We start from the raw sequence: 13,416 nt of genomic DNA, 5'->3' as shown, positions 1-13,416 counted from the left end.
AGCTGGCTGGGTTGTCTTCTTCCAGAACTCACCCTTGCAGGCCCCCAGCTACCAAAACCTTGCCACACAAAACCAATACACTTCAAAAGCATAAGTGTCTACAGAGCTGAAAAACACGTTCTCCTGTGCCCACTGTTTATCTACAATGAACACATTTTACTTATTAGAATACGTACTTCATCTCTAGTAATTATGGCAACAAAATTCTAGATCCCCCATCCATTTATACTATTTATAGTATAATACATATTTCATGCTTCTTAGAACAGCAGTTTCTTTTCACTTCCATAATAATAGCAACTCTAAATATCTGCATTATAGTAAGTTTCATATTTAGTTTGCCCTGGCAGAGTTGCTTAGTATTAGCCTAAGTCCAGCTTCACTAGTTGCTTTCCTTCACTCTCAGTGTTTTTTCACACTCACACTTGCCACAAAGCTGTATCAGCCCCACTGGAAGGTTATGAATTGCTTCTCTTGGTTTGATCAGCCCACAGTGTTTACACTAAGTGCACTACTGCTGGATTTCTGTCAGTGAGATTTTTTTTCAAATCAAGTTGTGAAAAGAAGAAAACCAACGTACTGTTGTACAATGCAGTTTTATTTTTTTAATGAAATGCCCTAGCATCATAAAACAGAACTCATTTTCTAATCTTGAAGCCAGCAAGATTGGGAAAAAAGAAAAATCAAAGTTGGTTTTCCTATACATAATTTCCATACTAAGATTACATTCCGAGAAAAAAAATCCCTAGAATTAAAATGTAAGCAGACATTACTTACACAGCTCTCTTAAAAACAAACTGGACATGTCATACAACTCACATATGGTGCTTTGCTAGTTTAATATGCTACAATAGAATTATTCAAATGCAACTATGCAGCTTTTCTATTACCTAAGACCTTTTAATTTTATTATGTTGCAATGTTTTTATTATTTACTTCACACTTCCTTTACCATACTATACAATATTCTTTTGTCCTTTTCTGGTGGCTTTTTCTCAAAAAGGAGACCTTCACTGTGGCTTTCTTTGGAAACAACAAGCACTCAGTTGCAGATACTCAAATATTCAAAGCATTTCAATATACATTCACTATGAGATTAAGTCTGCATTTTTCAAGTAGGGGTCTCATGACTTGCTAGTAAACTAATGGAGAGAGCTGGTTAGTATTTATTCCAGTTCTCATTGATGAGAATGTGCTCTGGATAGCTGCAATGCCTCAAACTCCCCCACTCTTTGTAAGCTGAGTGTGCACAAGAATTACTGTAACTTGGAAGTCTGGGTACTCTCACAATATTCATGAATTAACCACAATTACTGCAGACATCTTTTAACAACTGACACTTTCAAAAAATATTCACATTTGTAGAACTGCATAATTTCATTTTCAATGGGATGTTAGTTCAAAAGTACTATTTCACTCATTAAACATGGCTTTAAAAATACAGTATATGTAACACCTGTGTTACAAGTGTCAGAAAAACATTGGATGAGTCAACATTTCAACTCATTGTATTAATAAGGAAAGCAAAGAGCAGTAGTTTTGGAAAAGTATTCAAGTATTTTCCTGAAATACTATATAACAAAATAAAGATCCTAAACTTCGTATGATTGTACTTGAGGCAAGTATAATTTGCAAGTGCTTTTTGTCGTATAGAGCAATATGAATAATACTTTGTAACAGAGATATAGCACACAATTTTGATAATACACAAAACTGGAATGTAAATAGCTTCAATAGAAAAAAATAACCTGCCATTTGTAACAATATTCAAGTGCTTCAGTAATGAAATGACCCATCACCATGGCTTACATTGACCAAATATATGAGAAACATGAACCTAACACAAGCTGGATGACAGAAGTACCAATAAATATACATGAATACAGAATCATCAGCTGTTTGGATGCAAAAAAAACCTCAGACACAGTAAGTTTTAAAGAGAACTTTAAACCTAAAAGAACACTTATAAAAAGATAAAATAGAACTGGGGCTAACTTCTGTCCTCAAACAGGAATAAGTCTGTACAAGAAGAGCAAAATTTAGCCCCAACCCTGGACACAAAACATGTATGTGCCACAATACACAACTATACACAACTTAAATAATCACTCCATAGCTCTATATGACAGTCTAATGTTTTTTATTATAAAAACAAATCAGCACAGTGCATTCATGATTTGTCAGATGCCAGTTTCTTCCCTTGGCTTCACAAAACAAATTATTTGTTTCATATTTAGTTAAATTATTTTAAGGACTTCCAATCATCAGATCATATTTCTAAACTTAACATTTCAACATCTTATTTTGCAGAGACATTTTAACATATGGAGTAGAATGTCCAAAGAATTGTGTACTGAAGAGGGAAGCTTTTAATATGTTAATACTAGATATTTTTAAAAAATTAAAACTTGCTGGTGTTTGAGAACTTATTTATATTTTCCCTTGTCTGTGCCTTCCTGATATTATACAAGTATTCCTGCAATTTGCTTGCAAGACTTTTCAGTTGCACTGTGTGGTATTTGGTATCATCCAAACAGTCATAAAACCTTTTATAATCCCAAAAAGCATGATGCAAGGAAGCCTTCAAAGACAGAATATATAGGATGAGGTGTGACCTGTATATAGTTGTGCTTTTATTTTTCAAATATTTGTACACTATTATTATTATTACTACTTAAAGCCAGGAATGTGTGTTTGAATTGCATTGATAAGTTGCAAGGTATTGTCAGAATTACAAAATGAAAGATTTTAATTAAAAAAAAAAAGATGCGAATGACAACACCGTTGTCCAGCATTTAAGCCACATGCAACTACATAACACTCCCAGCAGAAAACATCTTCTCAGACACTGAAAATGTCTTGCCTTGGTGCCAGTGGGAAGTCCAATGTTTCATAACATTTAGATATTATTGCAACACAACTACAAAATTAGCTCTCTAGAAAAGCACAGAGAATTTATCAGTCATCATGAATACATAGATATAGGCCAACCCTCTCTTTTCTAACATAACAGATTACATTGCTCCAAGATATATTTTAATGATTACAATGGTTTTTTTAAAAAATGACACAATGCAGTAAGATGTCTAAAATTATACTGAAGCCATAAAAAAAAATCTAAAAGTTTAAAATACTTGTCAATTTGACTAAAATGCATATTTACTCAATTTCCTTGAGCTTCTATTTTTTTCTTCTCCCCATTGGAGGAACAATGTTTATAGTAATTGTTCAACACTACTCTGGCTGTAGGCAGCTTCATCTTTACAGTTTTCCTCAATTCCCCTTGCAAACAGTTTCATTAACTGGCAGTGAACCCTGAAAAATATAGAAATCAATTAACAAGACATAAATGGGTGCCACATATTTAATTCTAATAATTTAATTGTAATAATCCATTAATTTCAAGCAGTTGGACAAAGTTCCTTACTCCTGACTACAGAAACCACACCCTCATTTTTGATTCAATCCTCCCCTGCAAAGAGGGCTGGATGCTTTCATGTATCCTCTTTTACTCCCCTTGTCTACACAAGAAGTTCTATAGACACTTAGATGAGCCAATCTTTTACAATATACAGCATTTATAAAACTCACCTTTGGACTGCTAAGTGATTATGTTTTAGTGGAACACACTTGTATGTAAATACTATGGTTTTGGCTCCCTTTGCTCTAAAAACAACAAAACAAGCAACCAAAACTAATCCAAACAACAAAAAAAACCCCTTTCAAATTTCCCAAACTTCTTTGCTAATTTGAGTATTTGCACAACTGCAAAATTCTTCCTCTGTATGCAAAGATCAGAGATAAGACTCTGTGCTGTGTGCCAAAACACAAAGTAGGGGACATACTCAGTATTTCTGTAAGACAAAGAAGCTTACTTAAGCTAAATAGGAAAAGCTATTGCTCAGAGTAATGAGGCATTGCACTCATTTGAAAAGAATCCTTCCAACACCATCTTCACTTTCAGCACTTTAAGCACATAATACCAGTTCCTAAGAAGTAAGTATGACTTCAAAGGTAGGGCCATCCATCTCACTCAGAGTGATCATTTACAACACATATGGTCGCAGTATTCTCTGGAAAGGATTCAAAACTGTAACAAAAATATTTAGGTTTATTATCAGAAGACTCAAATTTGCTATGCACAGGCATCTTTCTGGGATGTCTTTATGAACATCAATGAGAAGGCTTAATGTGTTCTGCTATATAGACAGAAAAATCGAAGCTTACCTCACTTCAATTGCTGAACTATCCAGAGTTTCTCCATCACAGTTCCAGGTGCTATTAACAATATTACAGCAGCAGGCTGGATGATCTCTGCAGAACTGGCCAAAACGTTTCTTTCCTATGTCCATGACATTGCTTTCATTGTCTTCTGAAAGCTTTGATGTAAATTGAAAACACTTCACCCGATAAACGTCTACAAATGGAAAGTCAAACTAGGAAAAAAAAAGAAATGGGCAAATCAGGCAATTACAAGTTAATACATTTGATGTGTAAAGCAACTCAGCATGCAGCAATTTGTACTCAAGGACAGTCTGTCCACTCCAATCTTCTAGAGAAGCTTACCTGAGACACAAAGTAATTTTTGTTTTTGAAAAACTGCACAAGTCAAAAACAATAAAGCCAAAATGAAACCTTACTTCTCAATGGTCACTGTACAGATAACCAGATAACAGGTTCTGAGATTATGAGTAAATGGATTATAAAGACTATTTTAAACAACATATAAAAATTATTATAACATGATATCAAAGTGTTGGAGACTGATGGTTTATAGCTTAAACATCTTTATGAAGGACTTTTGCCTATTATAGCAAAGCTGTATTAAAAAAACTGCATGGAAGACCACCACACCCTGAACGTGCTTCCTGACTGAGGGCCTGCACTGCAAACTGGTGGAGATGAGATACAGTGATTCAGGTCTGGCTGGGGGAGAAGAATACATTCACAGGAGGATTAAGCCCAGCACCTTCAGGGTGGAGGCCCAGCCCCAGGGTTATCAGCTGCCAGGCTCGAACAGACCCTCACACCAAAGGGTGGTGGGGAGAGATGTTCTGGGTGTGTGGTGAAAAGGCCTCTGGTGAGAGGCAGTGAACACCCATCTTCTGCTGTGCAGATCAGCTCAGCTGTGGAGACCCTTCGCCTCAGGAAAGCCACATCTAAGGGACATCCACATCAGGGACAGCAGATGGAATGTCATGGCCCATCAAAGGCCCACCCCCAAAGGGGTCCCCAGACCCTGCACCAGAGCACTGCCCATGATACAAAATGATGCAACAGATCCACAGCCTTGCAAGGGACAGTGTCAAATTTGACCTCCCCAGAGAAGGCACGTGGGTGTTCCCATCTGGCCCAAATGTATACTAATTCACTGGATTCTATACATTTTGGTGGGGGACCCTCACCACCAGGAAGACCCGTTGGCGGGAAACAACGAGACATTGTTGGGATCCACGGAAGGGTGATATGTTTCTGCTTAATCTGTCTCTGTCACTCTCTCTGTCCCCGCTCCCCCCTCTCCTTTTTCTATTTCTTTCTTTCTTTTCTCTTTCTATCTCTTTGCCTTTTTTACTATTAAATAAAATATATCATTCTTTTGGTTTCAACATCTAACCTCATTTGGTTTTAATCAAGTTTTGGGGTGTACTTCAAACCTTTCTGAGTTCGATACATTTTATTCACAGAGACTTAGTTTTCTCTGCTCTTCTGTGCTTAGACTGGATCTCAACACAAAGTCAAAAAGGTTTGGATTGTATCTTTGTGTCATCCTCAGGACCTGTTCAAACACAGTCCTTAAGGCTTTTCTGAAAGTCTTCTGCTTTTGCACTTGGAACAATGCCCTGAAGGCGAGAATTCCATGGCAGTGTTATCAAATCACAGAGCTGGGGGTACATGAAGAATAGAGGGCAATATTATTGCATTCCAAAAAAAAAAAAAAAAAAAAAATTAACTAGTTAATTGAACTAGAAAAAGCAGGTCAATTAGAAGATTGCTCCTAAAACCGAGGCTGCAGATTAACACTACAATACTGTACAGATGCTTTAAAACAGGCTTCATTAATTGAAGGAATAATAAATTAGAGGATGCCCCCATCTGCCCTGAAAGCAACTTAACAGATATGGAACTAAATATTCAGCAAGCTCTAGTAAATACAGACAGGTCATTTAGCAAAGGCCATGGAGTATGTCTGGGTGTGTTTATGAGAAGGGGATGGCAAGGAAGCAAATGTGAAGAAACAGTTTACTCACAAATCAGTATGTATGGGTGTACAGTCACCCTTTTCTTCCTTTTTTTTCACATTTCCTTAAGTTTTCAAAAAGGGTTTCCCACTACTATGGTGGATACTAACCTGAGCTAAGGACATATGTACAACCCTGCATTTAATCTCCACTGTAAAACCAGCATATCCCAGAGAGAAATGAGAAGCACTGGAAAGGAAATGGCTACAGTGAAAACCAGAAAAAGCAGAGATGGAGACACCTCCTAGGTCTTAAGTTCCCTCAACTTTTAACCATAAAGAACTGTAAAGTCATCAAACTCTATGCTTGGAAGCAGTGGCTCCTGGACCCAGTGGGGCTCATTTAACAGTGTGCTGGTCCAAACTGCTCTGATGCAAATGCTGGTATCCATGGCTGCATCGTCACCCGTGTCTATGCAGAGAGCACCTGAGCTCTCACGTCTCAAGCCTAAGCAGAATGTTGTCCCTTGAAAAATGTTACAGCCAATTTGAAAGGTAGCCAGCGGTGGCTTCAAATGATCGAAAATATCAAAGGAACAGTGAGTGAGAAGGTGTGAAGGGAAGAGGAGGAGAGAACAGTGGGAAGGACGAATATGGACACATTCACAATGTCCCAGGGACTGGCAATGAGGAAATAAAGGGAAAAGAATCTATACTAATTCTTTTACAGAGGAAGAAGAGTAGCATCATAAACATTCAAGATTTGTATTGCTTTTATGCAGTAGATATGACATTAGTCCATCGTTCAGAAAATTTCCAGAACATATTAATAATATCAGGTTGTGACAAGTATTAAATATGTGTATATACAGCCATAGCTCTGTTTCAACAGATACTACGAGCCAAAGCAGTGATGAATCTTCCCTCCTGACAGCTACAACGCATGCAAGAAATAATTTTGAAGCTGAATGCATAAAGCTCATATCCTGGTCACTTACACGTAGTAAAATACTGCTAAAAGCCTGCAGTTTACAATCAAACTGCAGTTCTGGAAACTTTCTTCTAAATCACATTTTTATACAGTTCACAAAAGTGATTTATTATGCTTCACCACATCTACCTCAGCTATTCATGCTGTGAGCAGTTTTTCATGACAACTATATAAGGGCACAGTTGTGATAAAATAACTTTACATATTGTCCAAACAGCAAATACATGGAAAATGTTACAAAACTGAATTCTGTTGGCAGAAGTGGAAATTTGTTAGAATGCTATGGCCAAGGAGTTGAGTTTGGTAAAATGTTTTGAGCTGCTTTATTTTTTATGATACACATGCTGAGATTGCATCACCCAAAATGTATAAATTTTAGAAAAACAAACAAACATGCTTTATAGATGTTATTACTGTCATATAAGAATATCAATATTTACACCTTTGATGGACTGTCTATAATTCACTGTCAAAAGGAATACACACCTGATCGTCTTGGTTTGTGTGTCTGACAAGATACCGTAGAAAATCAAATCTGGAGCATTTCCGAACTAGAATGAGGTCTGCTGAACCATCTGCCAAATGAGCTGCTGGTGAAAGACCTTTTGGACTTCGTGGACAGGCACAGCTCATACTTACTGCATTGATGGCTAGAAATTTCCCTTTTACAACCTTCCACTCTTCTTCACCTTCTGAAACATATCAATAAAGACATGGAGATAGGTAATAATTTGATCTACTCACAAGAACACTAAAAAGCAACCACTGGCAACTTAAAAGTCTTCCCTGGGCATATTCATGTATTGTCAGTAAATATCTAAAATAAACTACATTTTAAAAATTACATTTTTAAGTATCTGTTTTTCACACACTTAACATAGAAAGTTGCTTTCTCCCTTCAGACTGTGACTATCTCCCAAAACTGCTTGCCTGTTCTGGCATACGCATGTCAAATTCAGGATCAGTGCTATTTGGGTAAACTGGCAAAGGCATAGGAATGGAAAAGAGAGGCAAGTTACAGCTCTCGTAGTGTGAAAGTTCAGAGGGATTAACTTTTTAAAATTCTATTTTTGCTCTTCAACAATCTTAAATAAACAATGATGCAAAGATCGTAGTTTAGTATTTGGTTTCTAAAGCAATATTCCTCTTCTGCCTCAACGCTACAAGTTAATATTTTAAAAAAAGACAAAGGGAAGAGATGACTCAGCAAGGACCAGCAGGCAGGATATCAGGAGTCTGTTTCCACCCCAGCCCCAAATGTCTGAAGATTAGAACTATTAACAGAGTTAAACGTCCCTGTGTGTAAATCTTCAGAGATTTCTAGAAAACAACACAAAGTCTGTTCTCAACACCATGAAACTCTGTTGGAGCTTACATCTAGACTGAGCTCAAATGTGTGCTGGCATTGATACTACCAGGAGGCAGAGGAATTTTCTAGAACAAAGAAACATTGGCAGGCAAAGCAGAGTTGTTACCTAAACTGTATTTTCTTGAATATGGATAAAAATATATGAAAAATGCCTTCTTTTATTTTTAGATTACACATAATTGTCTTCCTTATCACAATAAGAAAAAGCCAAAAAGCAGCCATAACACTCTTTTTCTCCTTCCAAAAGTGGACTCATTTCAAATGAACAATTCCACAGAAGTAATGACTGCAAAATAGACTATGGACATACATGTTGGGAGTTCAGGAGTGAAGTGTCATGAGGGGTAAAATTAAGGAGTGAACAAAAAATGCTGAAGTTTGTTTATGTAAAAAAGGTAGAGATTTTGAGGAATGTTAACTGGTATGGACTTGAACATCTAACATTATTCAGTTCCCCACATTTGGGTTAACTTGCAATGATTTTCAAGGTGCTTTTGTGATGGGACTACAGACAATATTTATGCTATGTATTTCATGTCCTGAAATTCTGATATTCCTTACTGTCTCAGTTTTAGGAACTTCACATTTACTTTAGAGAATCAATATCACAATTGTCTAGGTTATTTTGAACCTGAAGTCTATTATGCATTAATTTTGAATTGACATATTCCAGGCTCTAAATATCAGAAAAAAGAAAAAGAAAAAAATTGTTCCCAAAGTATTTTGTAGTTGCTCTTCACTCTTTGAACTTCTCTCATTTCCCGGAATTTTTATTCATTGGAACTTCTTACTGTCCACTCTCTAGTAACAGAACCAAGAAAAACAGTGTTCCAGGAAAACCATGTAAGCTTATAATGTGACAAAAGACTTAAAGAAAACAAAAAACTTTATTATAATTTTTCCATCTAGACTATCCCCTCTATCTCCTGAGAAACAAATCAGAAATAGCAAGAAAAAACTGCAGCTTTTAAATTCAGCATTTTTGCTTCATTTGCCACAGTGCTTTTTAGTATTGCTTGCTTTACTGCTGATCTTTTTATGTTGTTTTCAAACAGGACATTACTGAAAGAAGTAATTTAAATCAGATTCAAAATGTGCATGTTAAGAGAGATGAGACAGACCTAAATGTCAGACTATAGAATGACTGTTCAGGCTGCAGGCAAATGACAAGACCCTGCTCTGAGACGAAGGTAACTGAACAGAACATAAACTACTGGAACTGGAAACAACAAGCATTTTCTGATACACAAACAACAAAATGAAAACAACACCTTTTATTAATAAATCCTTTTGCTGTTTCTCTGAGAAGCATTAGTAATTTGGTCATCAGTGTTTCTAGATATGTATTAACATTTTAAGTATGCTCACTGTAGTAAGTCTCAAATTACTTAAGGTAAAATGCTTCTTTATTTTACTGTAATACATGGTTTTCATCTGGAATAAATTTCAGCATGTTACTCAAGAACACCTTCACTGTTCAAAGTAAGAACAAAGTCAGGGTATTAATCATGTTTTAAATGAACAACTGTTTTCATAACCATTTCGCAGTGTGTATCACTGTAATAACACAAATTATTTGCTCAAAATATCTTTCCTACAATAGGGCAGTCATAAGCAGGGAGTGCATAAGTGGCACTCACTTCAATGGCCTATTGTGTACACACATTGCAAATTGCTGAAGTCAGCATAAAGTACTAGCACTCAACATTTACTCAGCACATGCACAGAGACTCCTGCACAGTTCAAAGAAATATGTTCAGTAACAACCAATCAGGCATCCTTCTAAACTTATCTGAACCATACACAAACCCAGTAGGCACAATGAAAGAGTCTGCCAAGACACGCTGCTGAGTGAAAAGCTTATCTGGAGATTTAAAATCCTTTCTATTGTGAATCAAAAGTAGCTGATTGTATTGTTCCCTTACCAGCACTGCATGGAGAAGAGACTGGACTGCAAAGAGAGCCAGCTACCAGAAGTAGAATGGAATAAAGTAAACAATATCCTACATAACCAGCTGCTTAATGTCATGTGCAATGTTGGCTAAAAGTGTCTTAATTGCTAACTAAGTCCTTTGCTGGATGAAAGGTAACAAAATGGCAGATTTAAAAACCAAACCAACCAACAAAATAACCAAACAACACACACAAACATGAAAAAAGGCAAATAAAACCCCCCCACAAACAAAAGAAAAAAGTTTGGCAATTTCTAACTACAATTATCTCTCAAAAAGACAGAATTTATTTCTTACCAAAAAGCCTACTGTCATATTTATGTTATTATTTATGCCCATTATTTATAGTCTATAAAAAATTCTTTAGCTGAACCTGGGCATAGATTAAAATAACCCAAGAAATATTCTGATTTGGCCATCTCTTGACTGTCTCGAAGATCTGAAAGCAGCAGCTGGGATGAAAGCACTAAACGTGTAACAGGAATTCAAGTTGCACAGAAATCTTTGTGCTACCAGTGAATCTCCACAGTATGATGATCTTTTTGCTAAAAAATGCCTAGAACCTGGCACAGACACAGTGCAAAAAAACTGTAATTGTAAGATAATCTAGGTCACAAGGACCAAATGTTCATGTCAAGAAAATTGCGGTTGTATGCACTGGGCTCTACAAGAAGAAATAAAAACAGAGTAAAGGACCCACAGGAAGCCTGCCTGCTCTTTAAGAGGGGTTTATCCAAGATGATGAACCAAAGCTGGAGGCAAAACCCAACTGAATCTATGTATCTTTCTCTAGCAAGGCCACAGGTGTACGAATATCAGTACTTCTTCCTGTTAGGATGTAGTAGCCAGAAATAAAGAGATACAACTAGGAGAATGACTGAACAGAATTCATTAACAGTTGTTTTAGCAAAAGGAAAACAAAGTTATGTCCATTAAAAAAAAAATGACACAAGTGTGCACAGGGGTTAGAACGGGGATAAAGAAGAGAAAAAGGATAGTGTAACTAGAGAAAGAGGACAGAAATCTCATTTATCATTTATAGTGAGTATTGGTGGAGTGTTGTACAGAAATACTTAAGTCCACTAGATCAGCTACTAGTTGTCCAAATTCACTGCCCCATATTAGGGTGACATTTGTGCTAACAAAAACAAAATTTTACGACTGATCTATTCTAAAAGTTATCTTAATGAACTGCTTCCTTCTATGACACCTCACAGTTTATCCATTCAGTCCTCACAAAAACCCAGAGTCCTAGCTCACAGAATATTATTTTTTCTAAAGAAAAAAAACTAAACATGCTGAAATATACAAGTAATTAGTATGATTTTATCAGAACTTTCTGAGGTCTGGGTGGAGGAGACACCTTAAATGTTTTTCACATACTTAGAATCATAGTATCATAGAATCATTTTGTTTGGGAAAGACCTCTAAAATCAGATGTCAAAATTGACATTGTCCAAATGTCAATTTAGCACCACTAAACCGTATCTGCCCAAGTGCCACATCCATGTGTCTTCTGAACACTTCCAGGACACACGAATGTTGATTCTACCACTTCCATGGGCAGCCTTTTCCAATGCTTGACAACCCTTTCCCAAAGAGATTTTTCCTAATATCCAAACTAAACCTTCCCTGGCATGACTTGAGGTCATTTCCTCTTGTCCTATCGCTTGTAACCTGGAAGAAGAAAGAGAACCCCGTGAGGCTACAAACTCCTTTCAGGCATTTGGACAGAGTGATAAGGTCTCCCCTGATGCACCTTTTCTCCAGGCTATACACCCCCAGCTGCTCCTCACAGGACTTGTGCTCCAGACCCTTCACCAGCTCTGTTGTCCTTCTCTGGACATGCTCCAGCACCTCAATGTCCTTCTTAAAGTGAGGGGCTCAAAACTGAACACAGGATTTGAGGTGTGGCCTTACCAGTGCTGAGTGCAGAGGGCAATGACACACATGTTTTCTGTAAACTGAAAGAAACAATGGATTATCTAGTAACTCAGTGTTTAAAAAACCAAAATATATGAGCATTTGAACTGATATATTCTGAAAAATAATTATTTGTGTAATACTATCACATTTTACTTTTTTTGACAAATTACCTTCATGTTTTAATCCACATTCCTTGTGCTGTTCTGCCAGCTGTTTCTCACTTTTCTTGCAAATGTAACATCTGAAAACAAAAACACCATTCATTTCCTGAAAGACCTCCACTATTATGCATTTCAACTTTATTTTACCCAGTCATTACAAGATCTTCCCCCATCACAAGATGCAGCACAGCACTGACAACCCTCATGTGGCTGGACTCATCACAGCCTGGCAGGCAGTGCAGTTATTTAAGTACAGCTCTGAAGATTACTGGATGTCAGTGGTAACAGCAGCAGAGAGACATAAGATCACATAGGTTGGGAGGGACTGATGTGATCAAAGTTGGTCTTACAGGATCAGGATGTTCAGTGTCTTACTCAGCTGAGTTTTGAGGATCTGTGAGGGTAAAGTCCACAAACCTCTGAGCACCTTGTTCCAACATTTGACTGCTCTAACAGTGAAAGACACTGACATACTGGGGACAGTCCATCTCACAAGTGTTGAGTGCAGGGGAAGAATCATTCCTACCTGTTGACTTCCTTTCTGCTTAGAAAACTCAGTATAAGGTGGGCTTTCCTTGCTGCAAGGACATACTGCTAAGGTACAGCTGCTGTCCACCAGGATCTTGAAGTTATTTTTGGCAGAGCTGCCTTCCAGCCAGTCAATACCCAGTCAACACTCTTACATGGGACTATTTCACCCCAGGTACAGGACATCTACATCTCCTGAACTTCAGGAGATTCCTATCAGCCATTTCTTCAGCCACCAAGATCCCTCTGAACAGCAGCCCTGACTTTCAACATAAACCACTCCTCCCAATCTGGTATCATCCACAAAACTG

The 13,416-nt window shown here is 37.1% G+C and overlaps 1 protein-coding gene across 1 annotated transcript in view; it reads right to left on the bottom strand.

Annotated features, from left to right (window-relative positions):
• Nucleotides 1–580: 580 nt before the first annotated feature.
• CERK (ceramide kinase) overlaps nt 581–13,416 on the bottom strand; it is a 42,465-nt gene continuing 29,629 nt past the window's right edge. The window contains exons 12-15 of the mRNA XM_042017574.1: nt 12,587–12,657; nt 7,656–7,861; nt 4,228–4,436; nt 581–3,315 (exon numbers count right to left, since the gene is read on the bottom strand). Coding sequence (XP_041873508.1) covers nt 3,216–3,315; nt 4,228–4,436; nt 7,656–7,861; nt 12,587–12,657 — 586 coding nt within the window. The 3' untranslated portion in view covers nt 581–3,215. The remainder of the gene's footprint in view (nt 3,316–4,227; nt 4,437–7,655; nt 7,862–12,586; nt 12,658–13,416) is intronic.

This window comes from Corvus kubaryi, unplaced genomic scaffold (assembly GCF_017639235.1).
Source record: "Corvus kubaryi isolate FWS band 111438036 unplaced genomic scaffold, C.kubaryi_AGA036_p1.0 137, whole genome shotgun sequence".
Taxonomy (NCBI): Eukaryota; Metazoa; Chordata; class Aves; order Passeriformes; family Corvidae; genus Corvus; species Corvus kubaryi.
Note: the sequence above shows the minus strand (reverse complement) of the source record. Positions and strands in the feature narration are given on the sequence as shown.